An 18,177-nucleotide genomic window follows, 5' to 3' on the forward strand; every position below is an offset into this window, starting at 1 on the left:
CCGGGAGCGGGGAGCGGGACCCCCGGAGACCCCCGGGAGCGGGACCCCCAGAGACCCCCGGAGCCCCCCCTGGAGCGAGGATTGGGACCCTGCAGCCCCCAGAGTGGGGATCAGGACCCCTGGAGCTCCCCTGGAGCGAGGATTGGGACCCTGCAGCCCCCAGGAGCGGGGATCAGGACCCCCGGAGCCCCCTGGAGCCCCCCGGGAATGGGGATCGGGACCCTGCAGCCCCCCAGAGCGGGGAGCGGGACCCCTGGAGCCCCCTGGAGTGGGGATCGGGACCCCGGAGTTCCCCAGAGCGGGATTGGGACCCTGCAGCCCCCGGAGCCCCCCAGAGCAGGGAGTGGGACCCCCAGAGCCCCCTGGAGCAGGGATCGGGACCCCAGAGTTCCCCAGAGCGGGATTGGGACCCTGCAGCCCTCGGAGCCCTCGGGATCAGGACCCCCGGAGCTCCCCAGAGCAGGGATCAGACCCCCGGAGCCCCCCGGAGCCCCCCGGGAATGGGGATTGGGACCCTGCAGTCCCCCAGAGCAGGGATCAGGACCCTGCAGCCTCCCGGAGCCCCCTGGAGCAGGGATCGGGACCCCGGAGTTCCCCAGAGTGGGATTGGGACCCTGCAGCCCTCGGAGCCCTCGGGATCAGGACCCCCGGAGCCCCCAGGAGCAGGGATCAGGACCCTGCAGCCCCCCGGAGCTCCCCAGAGCAGGGGTCAGGACCCCCGGAGCCCCCCTGGGAGCAGGGATCGGGACCCCGCAGCCCCCCAGGATCGGGACCCCGCAGCCCCCTGAGCCCTCCAGAGTGGGGATTGGGACCCCCGGGGCCCCCAGAGCGGGGATTGGGACCCCGCAGCCCCCCAGGATCGAGACCCCACAGCCCTGCTCCCTGCTGGCTCCAGGACCCCTCTGCATCATCATCCTCATCACCCTGGGCAGGGAGGAAGGCCCAGGGAGCCTCGGATCCGCCGGGAGCCGGAGCGGGAGCGCCGCAGGACAAATGGGAACGGCGGGGAACGATGGAAGCGACGGCACGGAAATAACCGGAGCTGCTTCAGCACAAGGGAGAACTAAAAATAATAAAGTTATAAATGATGGAATCAGGGAATGGTTTGGGATAGAAGGGACCCCCGAGAGACCCCAGTGCCCCCCTGCCATGGCAGGGACACCTCCCACTGCCCCAGCCTGGGGAAGGGAAGGATCCAGGGAGAGCTTCCAGAACATTCCCGGGCCTGAAGGGGCTCCAGGAGAGCTGGGAATGTTCCCCTGGAGAGGAGAAGGATCCAGGGAGAGCTGAGAGCCCCTGCAGGGCCTGAAGGGGCTCCAGGAGAGCTGCAGAGGGACTGGGACAGGGCTGCAGGGCCAGGAGCCAGGGAATGGCTGCCAGTGCCAGAGGCCAGGGCTGGATGTTGGGATGTTGGGAATTGGGAATTGCTGGCTGGGCTGGAATTGCCAGAGCAGCTGGGGCTGCCCCTGGATCCCTGGCAGTGGCCAAGGACAGGCTGGAGCCTGGGGCTGGGAGCAGCCTGGGCCAGTGGGAGGTGTCCCTGCCATGGCAGGGGGGCACTGGGGGGTTTGGGGGTCCCTTCCCACCCCAATTATCCCAGGATTTTGTGATCCCAGCATTCCTGGCTGAGGAAGAACAGGGGAGGAATTCCCTCTCCGTCCCCAATCTCAAGGAATGACCGGGGGGAGCAGCGAGCCTGGCTCTGCCCATTCCCGGGGGATTCATCATCCCACAGCCCTGGGCTGGTGAGGAAATTGAGACATCCCAAAATATCCTCTCCTTCCACAGATCCCTGCGCTTTTCCCTCCGTCATTTCCCCGCTGCGGCGCTGGAATTCGCTGCTCTCCCAGCCCGACCTCCCCGGGAGCTCCGGGAGAGCCGAAATCCCTGGAAAAGCTGCGCCAGCATCTCCAGCAGGGCCGGGAGCGTTCCCTGCTCCAGGCATCTGCCCGGAAAAACGGGACACACGGCTCTGCTGCCACGGGAATCTTGTCCTGGAATTCATCCACCCTCAGCCTGCGTCCCCCTCAGCAATGAAGTGCCCGGGAAAAGGTGGAAATCACAGCAGGAAATTGGATTTGGGCTGAATTTCCCTTGGCTGCGGGAATGCAGATCCTCAGCAGCACCTGGAATTGGGGTACGGCATTCCAGGATCCCAAACCAGGCACCTGGAATTGGGGTACGGCATTCCAGGATCCCAAATCTGGCACCTGGAATTGGGGTACAGCATTCCAGGATCCCAAATCTGGCACCTGGAATTGGGGTACAGCATTCCAGGATCCCAAACAAACACCTGGAATTGGGGGGTGCATTCCAGGATCCCAAACCTGGCACTGGAATTGGGGGGCAGATCCCACCCCTGCCATGGTTGGGAGATGTCGGTTCCAGGTCACCCCCGGCTGAACCCACGGAGCCCCCGGGACCCCCCTGGAGCCCCCGGGACCCCCCTGGAGCCCCCGGGCAGAGCCGCCCCATTCCCGGCTCCCGAGGCTCCGATCCCAGCTCAGATCCCAGCCCAGAGCCCAGCCCTGATCCCAGCTCAGATCCCAGCCCAGCTCAGATCCCAGTTCAGATCCCAGCTCAGCCCTGATCCCAGCCCAGCTCAGATCCCAGCCCAGAGCCCAGCCCTGATCCCAGCTCAGCTCCCAGCTCAGATCCCAGCTCAGATCCCAGCCCAGCTCAGATCCCAGCTCAGAGCTCAGATCCCAGCCCAGCTCAGATCCCAGCCCAGCTCCCAGCCCAGCTCAGATCCCAGCTCAGCCCTGATCCCAGCCCAGCTCAGATCCCAGCCCAGCTCAGATCCCAGCTCAGCTCCCAGCCCTGATCCCAGCTCAGATCCCAGCCCAGCTCCCAGCCCAGCTCAGATCCCAGCTCAGATCCCAGCCCAGCCCAGCTCCCAGCCCAGCTCAGATCCCAGCTCAGATCCCAGCCGAGCCCTGATCGCAGCTCAGCTCCCAGCCCAGCTCAGATCCCAGCTCAGATCCCAGCTCAGCCCTGATCCCAGCTCAGCTCAGATCCCAGCCCAGCTCAGCTCCCAGCCCAGCTCAGATCCCAGCTCAGATCCCAGCTCAGCCCTGATCCCAGCTCAGCTCAGATCCCAGCTCAGCTCAGATCCCAGCCCAGCTCAGATGCCAGCTCAGCTCCCAGCTCAGCTCAGATCCCAGCTCCCAGCCCAGCTCCCAGCTCAGCTCCCAGCCCGGAGCTCAGCCCGGAGCGCTCCAAAGCCGCCGCACGTGACGGGAAGGAGGAGAAGCAGCTGTGGAAAAGTGGGACAGCGGGGCCGGGAGCCAGGGAAGAGCTCGGGAGAGCGGAGCTGCCTCCCCTCTGCAGGGGACAGGGACACACTGAGCTGGCATTGGCATTGTCACTGTCACTGTCACCATCACTGTCACTGTCACCAGCACTGTCAATGTCACTGTCACTGTCAATGTCACTGTAATTGTCACTGCCACTATCAATGTCACTGTCATTGTCACTGTCATTGTCACCAGCACTGTCACTGTCACCAGCACTGTCAATGTCACTGTCACTGTCAATGTCACTGTAATTCTCACTGTCATTGTCACCAGCACTGTCATTGTCACTGTCACTGTCACAGTCACCGGCACTGTCACCAGCACTGTCACTGTCATTGTCACCGGCACTGTCACTGCCACTGGCATTGTCACTGTCACTGGCATTGTCACTGCCACTGTCATAATCACTGTCACTGTCATTGTCACCATCACTGACATTGTCACTGGCACTGTCACCATCACTGTCACTGTCACTGTCACCATCACTGTCACTGTCACCCCAGCCCTGCCACAGGACACCCTCAGACCCCCTCAGCAGTCCCAGGAGCTGAGCTGTGCCGATGGATCCAGGATCCCAGCACAGGCAGGATGGATCCAGGGATGGATCCAGGGATGGATCCAGGATCCCAGCACAGCCAGGATGGATCCAGGGATGGATCCAGGGATGGATCCAGGATCCCAGAACAGCCAGGATGGATCCAGGGATGGATCCAGGGATGGATCCAGGATCCCAGCACAGGCAGGATGGATCCAGGGATGGATCCAGGGATGGATCCAGGGATGGATCCAGGATCCCGGCACAGGCAGGACAGATCCAGGGATGGATCCAGGGATGGATCCAGGGATGGATCCAGGATCCCAGAACAGCCAGGATGGATCCAGGGATGGATCCAGGGATGGATCCAGGGATGGATCCAGGATCCCAGCACAGGCAGGATGGATCCAGGGATGGATCCAGGATCCCAGAACAGCCAGGATGGATCCAGGGATGGATCCAGGATCCCAGCACAGGAAGGATGGATCCAGGGATGGATCCAGGATCCCAAAACAGCCAGGATGGATCCAGGGATGGATCCAGGGATGGATCCAGGATCCCAGCACAGGCAGGATGGATCCAGGGATGGATCCAGGATCCCAGCACAGCCGGGATGGATCCAGGATCCCAGCACAGCCAGGATGGATCCAGGGATGGATCCAGGATCCCAGAACAGCCAGGATGGATCCAGGGATGGATCCAGGATCCCAGCACAGGCAGGATGGATCCAGGGATGGATCCAGGATCCCAGCACAGGCAGGATGGATCCAGGGATGGATCCAGGGATGGATCCAGGATCCCAGCCCAGCCCCAGCCCCTGGCACATCTCAGGTCACCTCCAGGACACCACGGTGACACCGGGGCCGTGCCAGGTGGGACCTTTCCCACCGCCAGGCCCTGCAGATCCAGGGCAGCTCCTCCATGGAAAATCCTTCCCAAGGCTCCCCACGGCTCTGCCGCTTGCTCTGGGAATTTTGGGAGGTTCTGAGGTGCCCCCGGTGTCCCCAGGGGTGCCCGGTGCCACCGGAGCACAGGAACTGGAGCTGGGGGGGGCCGTTCCCAATCCATCCCCCCTCCATCCCATCCTTCCCTCACGTCTCCAAACGTCTGGCACCAACCGCAGCCGGTGCTAACGGAGGGGGAATATTCATGATTCCCGATCCTGGGAGCTGCAGGAATGGGGGTGTTTGGATCAAACCCCCCGGCACTGCTGGGGCTGGGGAGGCTCCGAGTGGGGAGGGATGGGAGCCCTGGGATGAACACGGAGCCCTGGGATAAACACGGAGCCCTGGACCAAACAGAGCCCTGGGATGAACATGGAGCCCTGGGATGAACACGGAGCCCTGGCCCGGCTGGGACCGCTCTGAACTGGGAGCAGAACAGAACCAGGATGGGGCCCTGGGGCCCTGGGGCTGGAGCCTCCCTGTCCTGCCCGGGGGTGCCGGCACCGTGGGCCCGGCTCTGCCCCCTCGTCCCGCACGGAGCAGAAGCTCCCGAGCCGGGAGCCGGGAACGGAGCCAGCGCAGGCTCATCCCACACTAAACCCAGGGATCGATTCCCGAGGCACGAGGGCCGGAGCGTTAATTGCAGAGCTCAGCTCTGTGCCAGCGCCGAGGCTCTGCTCCAATTCAGCGCAATTTTCCGTGCGCTGAGGAATTCCGGCAGCTCCCGAGGAGCTCAGAAGGTCAAAGCTCCGCTCTCCCGGCGGCGTTTCCACGCTCGTCCAGCGGAGCGAGAAACAGCCGGGGCTGGGCACGGAGCAAAGCTCTGGAGCGGCTCCCGGAGCAGCATTCCCGGGAATGTGAGCTGGCAGGTGCCGGGATCCCCTCGGAGCATCGGTGTCACAACAGCGGGCAGGGCTTGCGGAGCGGAACGCGAGCGCCTGGCGGGAGGAGGCGGCTGGGGAAGGATCTGGCACAGCCGGGTCTCCGGGGGCCGCTCCTGCCAGCGGCGGATCCAGCAGCAGATGGGCTGAGCGGGGCCGCAGCCTCATGGAAAAGCTGCTCCGTAATCGCTGGCAAAGCTCCTAAAGCTCCTGCCCGGCTCCTGCCCGGCTGCTCCGGCACCAGCCCCGCTCCTGCTGCCGCTCCCGCCCGGGGGCTGCTCCCGTTCCGCCGCTGCTCCCTGGGCCGTGAGCGATTTCCCGGGATGCCAGCAGCTGAAATCAATCCATTCAGGAGCCCAGCTGTGCCAGCTCGCAAATGAATCCCAGCCGGAGCGGGCCTGGGAGCTCCGGGGGGCGGCTCCGGACCCATCCCCGGGTCCCCCCCGGCGGATCCGAGCTCCCTGCGCTGCCCGGGATCCAACCCCGCTTCCAGAGCCGCTTCTCCAGCGGGGAGGACTCCGGCAGCTGCTGGGGAATCGAGGGAATCGCAGCTCTTGCTGCCCGCAGGGCACATCCCGGGCTCCCGGCACATTCTGACTGCGGCTCCCATTAAATATTGATCCGGGAACTCCGCTGCCCCCGCGCCTCCTCTGCGGCTCTGCCAATATTTAGAATCCATTAAAGTCGCGTGCGGAGCGCTCGGAGCCCGCTGTGTTCCACAAGCCCGGGATGAAGCGATCCCCGGAGCTGGGAGTGAGCGGCAGCGGCTCCGGATGAGTTCACGGCTTTGTTCCTCGTTAATCTTTCATGCTCGCTGAGTGCGGAGCGATTTGTGCACTACAAACCCCGCGGATCGCAGCCGCCACCGGCTCCGTGCGCATCCTGTCCCCGTTCCCAGCGGGAATTCCCGGCAGCGAGGCCTCGGATCCAACCCCCGGACCCCGGGAACGGCTCCGGGACCGAGCCCGAGGCAGGGACAGGGACAAGGGGGGGACACGGGGGGCTCGGGCGAGCTGGGGATGCCCCGGTTCCTCCAGGATCGTTACCAGAAAAATCCCGGGATGGTTTGGGAGGGAAGGGACCCCCAAACCCCCCAGTGCCCCCCACACCTCCCACTGGCCCAGGCTCCAGCCTGCCCTTGGCCAGGGATCCAGGGGCAGCCACAGCTGCTCTGGCAATTCCAGCCCAGCCAGCAATTCCCAATTCCCAACATCCCAACATCCAGCCCTGGCCTCTGGCACTGGCAGCCATTCCCTGGCTCCTGGCCCTGCAGCCCTGTCCCAGTCCCTCTGCAGCTCTCCTGGAGCCCCTTCAGGCCCTGCAGGGGCTCTCAGCTCTCCCTGGATCCTTCTCCTCTCCAGGGGAACATTCCCAGCTCTCCTGGAGCCCCTTCAGGCCCTGCAGGGGCTCTCAGCTCTCCCTGGATCCTTCTCCTCTCCAGGGGAACATTCCCAGCTCTCCTGGAGCCCCTTCAGGCCCTGCAGGGGCTCTCAGCTCTCCCTGGATCCTTCTCCTCTCCAGGGGAACATTCCCAGCTCTCCTGGAGCCCCTGCAGGCCCTGGAATGTTCTGGAAGCTCTCCCTGGATCATCCTCATCCCAGTAAAGAATTTTTTCTGGTATTTGGGATAAAATGAACTGGAAGCCCTCGGTGTTTCCAGCCTGGCCTGGGATCCAGGGGCAGCTGCAGCCCCGGCACCGCAGTCCCAGGGATTTGTGCCGGTGCCTCCATCCCCCCCAGGCTTTGGCAGATCCCACCGAGCCATTCCCGGCTGGAAAACGCCGCCGGTGGCAGCCCCTCCTCCCTGGCAGGGCTGTGCCATCAGCCTCTGCAGGGCCCCAGAACATTCCCAGCTCCCGGCACGGCGCTGCCAAGCCCTGCAGCCGCCCTCTTCCCAAAATCCAGCTGGCTGCTCCCTGGAAAAGCTCCCGGAGGACACCTGCGGACCATCTGGCAGCGGCACCCACGGGCCCCGGGCTCCCCGCGGGGATCCAGGGTGGCTCGGAGCCGGGAGCGGCGGCTCTTTTCCAGGGATGGAGCAGCTGGGATTGCTAAAAACGGGTGGGATGTGATCTTTCCCGGCTCCTTTCCCAGCTCCTCTCCCAGCTCCTTTCCCGGCTCCTTTCCCAGCTCTCCCGCAGGGTTATAAATCCAACTGGGTTTATAAATCCGACTGGAGCGGCCTCAAAGCGGAGCTGCCCTTGGCTCCAAGGTCGTTCCCTGCCCTGCCTCCGGCGAGGCTGGCGCAGCTCCAGGCTCGGAGCTCTCCCGATCCCGCGGGAATATCCCGGGAAGCGGCGAGGGACAGGGAAAGCAGCAGCTCTGAGGGGTTTGGCTCAAACGTTCCCTGCGATCTGCTGGAATCCTGGATGAGCAGGGCGGCCACATCCACGCTCCTCTCCCGGGGAATGAGGGACACGCAGCGGCCTCGACATTCCCGACATTCCCGGCACACAAAAATCCCAAATCCAGGAGTCCAGGCCTGGCACCTGCAGGAGCCCCGAAGCCCCTGGGATCTGCAGGACACGGGCACAGGAATTCCCCCGGAACACCCTGGAATGTCTCACATTCCAGCCGGGATGCCGATCCCCGGCTGCGAGGATCCCACAGGATCCCGGCCCGGATGATCCAGCAGCTCCCTGCCCTTGGAATGACAGCAGAAAGCCAAGGGAGCCGCAGGCAGCTCCTCTGAGAGCTGGGAAAAAACTCCCCGAGCCCAAATCCATCTGTTCTCCCTCTTCCCGAAGCCATTTCCAGCTCTCCGGTGCCGCCAGCCTTTCCCTGCCGGGGCGCTGGGAGAGCAGCAGGATCCCCCATCCCAAATCCCGGATCCCTGCTGGGGGCACAGCCATGGAAAACCGGGGAGCCTCAGCCTGGAGTCCTGGGAAAAGACCTCTGGAAGTGTCCCAGGGCTATCCCGATGTTCCCTGGAGAATCCCTCACCTCCAGGGCCAGGGGGTCCCGGGAAAGGAGCCGGGATATTCCCAGCGCTCCCGAGAGCTCCCGAGGGCCGGAGCTCCAGCTCCCCGCGCCGCCCGTTCCGTCGGGATCCGCGCCTTCCGCTCCCCCTCCTCCACACAGCTCCCAGTTAATTAAGAGATCAATTTAGATAAATCGGGGATTGGAGCAGATCTGTGCTCCAGAAAATTCCGCCGGAGCGGCTGGCGGGGCTGGGAACGCGGCTGATCCGAGGGAAGGGGAACAGGGAACGGAGAGATCCCGAACTCTGGGAACGACACCCCGGGAAGCTCCGGGGCAGAACCGGCCCCGGTGGATCCAGCGGGTCCGGGCCCCTCTCGCTCTTCCCGGGAATCGGCTCCTCCTTCCATCCCAAGGAACTGGGATGAGGCCTCCCGATGGATCCAGGGCCGGCAGACGGCTCCAGGGAGGATGGATCCATCTCCGGATCCGATGGATCCCAAACCCCGCCGCAGGCTCCAGGGGCTGAGCCTCGGGAATGGTTCCCTGCATCCACAGGCACCGGGAGCATCCCAAGGATTGGAGCAGCCCACACTGGCAGCCCCAGATGGGGATCCCTGGGAGATTCCAGCCATCCCAGGGAGAGATTCCAGTCATCCCAGGGAGAGATTCCAGCCTTCCCAGTGAAATTCCAGCCTTCCCAGGGAGAGATTCCAGTCATCCCAGTGAGATTCCAGCCTTCCCAGGGAGATTCCAGTCATCCCAGTGAGATTCCAGCCTTCCCAGTGAGATTCCAGCCATCCCAGTGAGATTCCAGCAATCCCAGAGAGATTCCAGCCATCCCAGTGAGATTCCAGCCATCCCAGGGAGAGATTCCAGTCATCCCAGTGAGATTCCAGTCATCCCAGGGAGATTCCAGTCATCCCAGTGAGATTCCAGCAATCCCAGAGAGATTCCAGTCATCCCAGTGAGATTCCAGCCTTCCCAGGGAGATTCCAGCAATCCCAGGGAGATTCCAGCAATCCCAGTGAGATTCCAGCCATCCCAGGGAGGGATTCCAGCCATCCCAGGGAGATTCCAGTCATCCCAGAGAGATTCCAGCCATCCCAGAGAGATTCCAGCAGTCCCAGGGAGATTCCAGCCATCCCAGTGAGATTCCAGCAGTCCCAGAGAGATTCCAGCAGTCCCAGGGAGATTCCAGTCATCCCAGTGAGATTCCAGCAATCCCAGTGAGATTCCAGTCATCCCAGGGAGGGATTCCAGCCATCCCAGGGAGATTCCAGCCATCCCAGGGAGATTCCAGTCATCCCAGAGAGATTCCAGCCATCCCAGAGAGATTCCAGCAGTCCCAGGGAGATTCCAGCCATCCCAATAAAAGTTTCCAGCCATCCCAGTGAGATTCCAGGAATCCCAGTGTGAGATTCCAGCCATCCCAGTGAGGTTTTCCAGCCATCCCAGTGAGGTTTTCCAGCCATCCCAGTGACATTCCAGTCCTTCCAGTGAGGTTTTCCAGCCATCCCAGTGATGTTTTCCAGCAATCCCAGTGAGTTTCCCGCTATCCCAGTGAGATTCCAGCCATCCCAGTGAGGTTTTCCAGCCACCCCAGTGAGATTCCCGCTATCCTGATGAAGATTCCAACCATCCAGGTGAGCTTTTCCAGCTGTTGCAGCAGCTGGAGCAGTGGGAGATCCGTCTCCATCCCAATCCGTCTCCATCCCGATCTGTCTCCATCCCGATCCGTCTCCATCCCGATCCGTCTCCATCCCAATCCGTCTCCATCCCGATCCGTCTCCATCCCGATCCGTCTCCATCCCAATCCGTCTCCATCCCAATTCGTCTCCATCCCGATCCAAGCTGTTCCCGGACGGAGCCGAGCGCCGGGGCCAGCGCTGCCGGGATTCATCCGACGCCTGGAGAGGAGAGGCTGGAGAGGAGAGGCTGGAGAGGAGAGGCTGGAGATGAGGAAAGGCTGGAGAGGAGAGGCTGGAGATGAGGAAAGGCTGGAGAGGAAAGGCTGGAGAGGAGAGGCTGGAGATGAGGAGAGGCTGGAGATGAGGAAAGGCTGGAGATGAGGAAAGGCTGGAGATGAGGAAAGGCTGGAGATGAGGAAAGGCTGGAGATGAGGAAAGGCTGGAGATGAGGAAAGGCTGGAGATGAGGAAAGGCTGGAGATGAGGAAAGGCTGGAGATGAGGAAAGGCTGGAGATGAGGAAAGGCTGGAGATGAGGAAAGGCTGGAGATGAGGAAAGGCTGGAGATGAGGAAAGGCTGGAGATGAGGAAAGGCTGGAGATGAGGAAAGGCTGGAGATGAGGAAAGGCTGGAGATGAGGAAAGGCTGGAGATGAGGAAAGGCTGGAGATGAGGAAAGGCTGGAGATGAGGAAAGGCTGGAGATGAGGAAAGGCTGGAGATGAGGAGAGGCTGGAGATGAGGAAAGGCTGGAGATGAAAAGCTGCAGGATTCCATCGCTCCCTTTTCCATCTGTCACCTCCCGTCCCCTCCATGCGGAGCCATTAGCGCCCGGCAGGGCGGGATGAGATTCCCGACGGAGCTGTGACATCCTGGCGCTCCTGCTCCGATCAGAGGCTGGGAAGAGCCCACGGAGTGGGAAAAGCTTCCAGGGGAGCCTGGAATCAGCCCCAAATTGCCTTTCATGTGTTTTATATTTTGTATTAAATAAAGGGATGTATGTTCCTAGGATTTATATGGATCACAGAATCCCGGGATTCCTGGGGCTGGAAAAGCTCTCCAAGGTCACCGAGTGCCAGCTGTGCCTGATGTCCTCCTTGTCCCCTGAGTGCCACCTCCAGGAATTCCCTGGACACCTCCAGGGATGGGGACTCCAAAATTCCCCTTCCAGGCCCTGACCCCCTTTCCATGGGGAAATTCCTGAGGCCGTTCCCTCTCCTCCTGTCCCTGTTCCCGGGAGCAGAGCCCGACCCCTCTGCTGATTTCCAATAAATGCTCAGATCTATTCAATATTCCCATGGATTTCCTGTAAATCCCAACACGTTCCACATCCATGGAGAACATTCCACACCCATGGAGAACATTCCACACCCATGGAAAACATTCCACACCCGTGGGACACATTCCACACCCACGGAGCGCTGTCCCTGCCGACGTCTGATCCATAAAAAGTTGTGTCCGTGCTCCCTGAGCTCCGGATCCAGCTCTGGAATGGTGGCCGGGATGGGATCCCCACCCCGAGCCCCAGGGAGGAGGAATCCGCTCCCTTCTGGAATTCTTGGATGTTTTTTCCATCATTTTAAGTGCTGGGGTGGAAGGGGAGGGGTGGAGCTGGCGCTAATTGCACTGCCGGTAATTAACGACAGCGCCGGTAATTAACGACAGCGCCGTTAACGACAGGGACGGGAACGCTGAGGAGGATGAAACCCGGGGAGGAATAACCGGGATTGAACTGGAGTGGAACCAGGACCAGAACAGGACACGAAAGGAGATCCTGCTGATCCAGAGGAGATCCTGCTGATCCAGAGGAGATCCTGCTGATCCAGAGGAGATCCCGCTGATCCTGAGGAGATCCCACTGATCCAGAGGAGATCCCGCTGATCCTGAGGAGATCCCGCTGATCCAGAGGAGATCCCACTGATCCAGAGGAGATCCCGCTGATCCAGAGGAGATCCCGCTGATCCAGAGGAGATCCCGCTGATCCCGAGGAGATCCCACTGATCCAGAGGAGATCCCATTGATCCAGAGGAGATCCCGCTGATCCCGAGGAGATCCCACTGATCCAGAGGAGATCCCACTGATCCAGAGGAGATCCTGCTGATCCAGAGGAGATCCTGCTGATCCAGAGGAGATCCCGCTGATCCAGAGGAGATCCCACTGATCCAGAGGAGATCCTGCTGATACTGAGGGGATTCCGCTGATCCTGAGGAGATCCCGCTGATCCTGAGGAGATCCCGATGATCCAGAGGAGATCCTGCTGATCCAGAGGAGATCCCGCTGATCCAGAGGAGATCCTGCTGATCCAGAGGAGATCCTGCTGATCCAGAGGAGATCCTGCTGATACTGAGGGGATTCCGCTGATCCAGAGGAGATCCCGCTGATCTTGAGGAGATCCCACTGATCCAGAGGAGATCCCACTGATCCTGAGGAGATCCCGATGATCCAGAGGAGATCCCGCTGATCCTGAGGAGATCCCACTGATCCAGAGGAGATCCCACTGATCCAGAGGAGATCCTGCTGATACTGAGGAGATCCCATTGATCCCGAGGAGATCCCGCTGATCCAGAGGAGATCCCACTGCTCCTGAGGAGATCCCACTGCTCCTGAGGAGATCCTGCTGATCCAGAGGAGATCCCGCTGCTTCTGAGGAGATCCCGCTGATCCCAAGAAGATCCCGCTGATCCCAAGGAGATCCCGCTGATCCTGAGGAGATCCCGCTGATCCCAAGGAGATCCCACTGATCCCAAGGAGATCCCACTGATCCCAAGGAGATCCCACTGATCCCAAGGAGATCCCGCTGCTCCCAAGGAGATCCCGCTGATCCCAAGGAGATCCCGCTGATCCAGAGGAGATCCCACTGCTCCCCTCCAGCCCCCGGCCCGTGGCAGCTCCGGGCCGCGCGGAGCCGATGCCAGAGGAGCAGCAGGAAGAGGCAGCTCTGGGAATTGCTCCAGGATTCCGCGTGGCCGGAACAAGGCGCCATCCAGGAATTGCCAAATTCCCGTTGCCACAGCAACACGGGGTCACCTCGGGAGCCGTCGCCCACCAGGCCGGCCCGTGGTGCTCCAGGGTGGAAAACAGCCGGGAAAAGGTGGGGTTAGAGCAACCCTGGCTCGGCCCCGTCGTGTGCACGGGCAGGAACATTCCCAGGAACCTTCCAGGAACCTCCCCAGGAACATTCCCATGAACTTTCCCAGGAACCTTCCAGGAATTTCTCCAGGAACCTTCCCATAAACCTTCCCAGGAACCTTCCAGGAACCTTCCCAGGAACCTTCCCAGAACCTTCTCAGAACCTTCCCATGAGCATTCCCAGGAACCTTCCCAGAACCTTCCCATGAACATTCCAGGAACCTTCCTGGAACCTTCCCAGGAACCTTCCCAGGAACTTTCACAGAACCTTCCCAGAACCTTCCAGGAACCTTCCCAGAACCTTCCCAGGAACCTTCCAGGAACCTCCCCAGGAACATTCCCAGAACCTTCCAGGAACCTTCCCAGAACCTTCCCAGAACCTTCCCAGGAACCTTCCAGGAACCTTCCCGGAACCTTCCCAGGAACCTTCCAGGAACCTTCCCGGAACCTTCCCAGGAACATTCCCAGAACCTTCCCAGGAATCTTCCATGAACCTCCCCATGAACCTTCCCAGGAACCTTCCCAGAACCTTCCCAGGAACCTTCACAGAACCTTCCCATGAACCTTCCCAGGAACCTTCACAGAACCTTCCCATGAACCTTCCCAGGAACCTTCATAGAACCTTCCCATGAACATTCCCAGGAACCTTCCCGGAACCTTCTCAGAACCTTCCCAGGAACCTTCCCATGAACATTCCCAGGAACCTTCCCGGAACCTTCTCAGAACCTTCCCAGGAACCTTCCCATGAACATTCCCAGGAACCTTCTCAGAACCTTCCCATGAACATTCCCAGGAACCTTCTCAGAACCTTCCCAGAACCTTCTCAGAACCTTCCCAGGAACCTTCCCATGAACATTCCCAGGAACCTTCTCAGAACCTTCCCAGAACCTTCTCAGAACCTTCCCATGAACATTCCCAGGAACCTCCCCAGGAACCTTCCTGGCATGTCCAGAGACACTGGAGGATGAGGATGAGGAAGGATGTGCCAGAACAAGGCAGGCTGTCTGAGGGTCTCGGGAGCTCGGTGATCCCACAGCTCCGAGCGCATCGGCCATGGAGGGAAAAGCAGCAGCACGGGGACAAATCCGTGTCCTGAGGAGCCCCTGCTGGGCTGGGATCGCGGGACACAGCGGTGAGGGCCCGGCTCCCGCAGCCACAGCCCTGTCCTGGACAGGGACACTGGGATGGGAGCCTCATCCCAGCCCCTGGAGCAGCTCCGGAGCTGGGAGAGGATGAAGGAGGCTCTGTGGCACAGGCCCTGATCCCTGATCCCTGATCTCTGATCCCTGATCTGTGATCCCTGATCCCTGATCCCAGAGCTGTGAGGGGATGGAGTCTCTGTGGCAGAGGCCCTGATCCCCGATCCCCGATCCCCGATCCCTGATCCCAGTTTCCAGCCCAGCACCGAGCTCTGAGCAGAGTCAGGGACGCTCCGTGTGTGACACGGGGGCCGATCCCTCATCCCAAATCCTGGCACAGCTCCGGAGCTCAGAGCAGGATCAGGTGCATGGCATGGATTGGAGCCGTGTCCCGTTTCCCACAGAGCTCAGAGCAGGGTCAGGGATGCTCAGCACACATCGGGGCCGTGTCCCGTTTCCCGCAGAGCTCCGGAGCTCAGAGCAGGGTCAGGGGCACTCAGCACACATCGGGGCCGTGTCCCGTTTCCCACAGAGCTCAGAGCAGGGTCAGGGGCACTCAGCACAGATCGGAGCCATGTCCCATTTCCCACAGAGCTCAGAGCAGGGTCAGGGGCTCTCAGCACAGGATCGGGGCCGTGTCCCGTTTCCCACAGAGCTCAGAGCAGGGTCAGGGGCACTCAGCACACATCGGGGCCGTGTCCCGTTTCCCACAGAGCTCAGAGCGGGGTCAGGGGCTCTCAGCACAGATTGGAGCCGTGTCCCGTTTCCCACAGAGCTCCGAGCAGGGTCAGGGATGCTCAGCACACATCGGGGCCGTGTCCCGTTTCCCACAGAGCTCCAGAGCTCAGAGCAGGGTCAGGGGCTCTCAGCACAGATTGGAGCCGTGTCCCGTTTCCCACAGAGCTCAGAGCAGGGTCAGGGGCTCTCAGCACAGATTGGAGCCGTGTCCCGTTTCCCACAGAGCTCAGAGCAGGGTCAGGGGCTCTCAGCACACATCGGGGCTGTGTCCCGTTTCCCACAGAGCTCAGAGCAGGGTCAGGGGCACTCAGCACAGATTGGAGCCATGTCCCGTTTCCCACAGAGCTCCAGAGTTTTGAGCAGGATCAGGTGCACCACATGGATCGGAGCCATGTCCCGTTTCCCACAGAGCTCCAGAGCTCAGAGCAGGGTCAGGGGCTCTCAGCACAGGATCGGAGCCATGTCCCGTTTCCCACAGAGCTCCAGAGCTCAGAGCAGGGTCAGGGGCTCTCAGCACAGATTGGAGCCGTGTCCCGTTTCCCACAGAGCTCCGAGCAGGGTCAGGGATGCTCAGCACACATCGGGGCCGTGTCCCGTTTCCCACAGAGCTCAGAGCAGGGTCAGGGGCTCTCAGCACAGATTGGAGCCGTGTCCCGTTTCCCACAGAGCTCAGAGCAGGGTCAGGGGCTCTCAGCACAGATTGGAGCCGTGTCCCGTTTCCCACAGAGCTCAGAGCAGGGTCAGGGGCTCTCAGCACAGATTGGAGCCGTGTCCCGTTTCCCACAGAGCTCAGAGCAGGGTCAGGGGCTCTCAGCACACATCGGGGCCGTGTCCCGTTTCCCACAGAGCTCAGAGCAGGGTCAGGGGCTCTCAGCACACATCGGGGCCGTGTCCCGTTTCCCACAGAGCTCTGAGCAGGGTCAGGGGCTCTCAGCACACATCGGAGCCGTGTCCCGTTTCCCACAGAGCTCAGAGCAGGGTCAGGGATGCTCAGCACACATCGGGGCCGTGTCCCGTTTCCCACAGAGCTCTGTAGCTCTGAGCAGGGTCAAGGGCGCTCCTGGTGCCCGATCCCAGCTCATCCCGGTGCTTTCATGTCCCTTCAAACACAGAGCCAGGAGCAAACTGTGCGGGAACAATGCGGCACTTCCCGACGCTCCGGCTCCTGACGGCATCACGAGCTGCTCCGGGATGGGGCAGAGCTCCCCGAGCCCGGCCGGCCCCACGGCCCCGGGAGGGAATCCAGGGATTCATTCACCTGGAGCCATCTCCGGCAGCTCTCCCGGGGCTGCCCCACGGCTGGGACACAAATCCCATGGGAATGTCCCGCAGTGCTCCGGAGCAGCCACGGAACAGGGGCAGGAAAGGAGGGACGGAGCCGCCTCCCGCAGCCACCAGAGCCCGTTCCAGCCCCTCCTGCATCCCACGGGATGGGATCCCACAGGAAGGGAACGGGGGGCTCGCTCACCCCAGACAGAGCAGGAGCCCCACGGGGAGGGGTCTCCACGCAGAGCCACTCCCGGCCCCCGGCTGGCCCCTCCCTGGCCCCTCCCTGGCCCCACAGTGTCACCAGGCGCTGGCCCCTCCCTGTCCCCTCCCCATCCCCGCAGTGTCCCCAGGCACTGTCCCCTGTGCCCTCCCCTGTCCCCTCCGTGTCCCGCAGTATCCCCAGGCGCTGTCCCCAGGCACTGTCCCCTCCCTGTCCCCGCGGTGTCACCTGGCTGCTGTCCCCCTCGAGCCGCGGGGGTCGGATGCTGGACAGGTGAATGGTTTTGTGGTCCCCGGAGTTGAGCTTCACCACGATGGCGTCGGCATTGAGCACCTGCATCACCTGGGGACAGAGACGGAGTGTGGGCACACCTGGGCACACCTGGACACACCCAGACACGCCTGGGCACACCTGGACACACCCAAACACATCTGGGAACACCCAAATACACCTGGGCACAATGGGGCACACCCAGACACACCTGGGCACACCTGGGCACACCAAGGGCCAGGTGCCCCCGGCGCTGCCAGCCATGCCCAGCACAGAGAGCGGCCCCAGCTCCAGCCTGACTGTCCCGGGGGTCCTGGGGGTCCCGGGATGGTGACGTGGTGACCCCCGGGCACTGCCAGCCGTGTGTGTCCTGTGCCAGGGCCCAGCCCCCTGCAGAACATTCCAGAGACAATTCCAGAGGGGCAGGAGCACCAGCCGGACACCGGGACCATGCTCAGGGAGGAGGGAGCAAGGACAGCCCTTGGTGGGAGCGAAATAATCAGGATCAGAAATTCCAGGAATCCCGGGATGGGTGGGTGGGAAGGGACCCCCAAACCCCCCAGTGCCCCCCACACCTCCCCAGGCCCAGGCTGCTCCCAGCCCCAGGCTCCAGCCTGCCCTTGGCCACTGCCAGGGATCCAGGGGCAGCCACAGCTGCTCTGGCAATTCCAGCCCAGCCAGCAATTCCCAATTCCCAACATCCCAACATCCAGCCCTGGCCTCTGGCACTGGCAGCCATTCCCTGGCTCCTGGCCCTGCAGCCCTGTCCCAGTCCCTCTGCAGCTCTCCTGGAGCCCCTTCAGGCCCTGTAGGGGCTCTCAGCTCTCCCTGGATCCTTCTCCTCTCCAGGGGAACATTCCCAGCTCTCCTGGAGCCCCTTCAGGCCCTGGAATGTTCTGGAAGCTCTCCCTGGATCCTTCTCCTCTCCAGGGGAACATCCCCAGCTCTGGCTCCAGCTCAGGACACTCGTGTTTAACATTCCCGGTTCTGCAGCCCGGCCGAGTGGGCTGTTCTGGATGTTCCCAGTGGAGGACAGGGACCTTCCCCCGCTCCCAGCACAGCCCAGTTCCCCCAGTGCCGGGGCTGCAGGAGCTGTGGCTCATCCCGGATCCCACACCGCACATCCCGGGAGCCGCAGGCAGAGCTGGCCC

The 18,177-nt window shown here is 62.1% G+C and overlaps 1 protein-coding gene across 1 annotated transcript in view; it reads right to left on the bottom strand.

The window, feature by feature from the left end:
- The window catches only part of LOC131573848 (staphylococcal nuclease domain-containing protein 1-like), a 96,282-nt gene that overhangs the window by 52,783 nt on the left and 25,322 nt on the right, over positions 1-18,177 (bottom strand). Inside the window, 1 exon segment of the mRNA XM_058828160.1 lies at positions 16,985-17,098. Coding sequence (XP_058684143.1) covers positions 16,985-17,098 — 114 coding nt within the window.

This window comes from Poecile atricapillus, chromosome Z (genome assembly GCF_030490865.1).
Source record: "Poecile atricapillus isolate bPoeAtr1 chromosome Z, bPoeAtr1.hap1, whole genome shotgun sequence".
In the NCBI taxonomy this organism is placed as follows: domain Eukaryota; kingdom Metazoa; phylum Chordata; class Aves; order Passeriformes; family Paridae; genus Poecile; species Poecile atricapillus.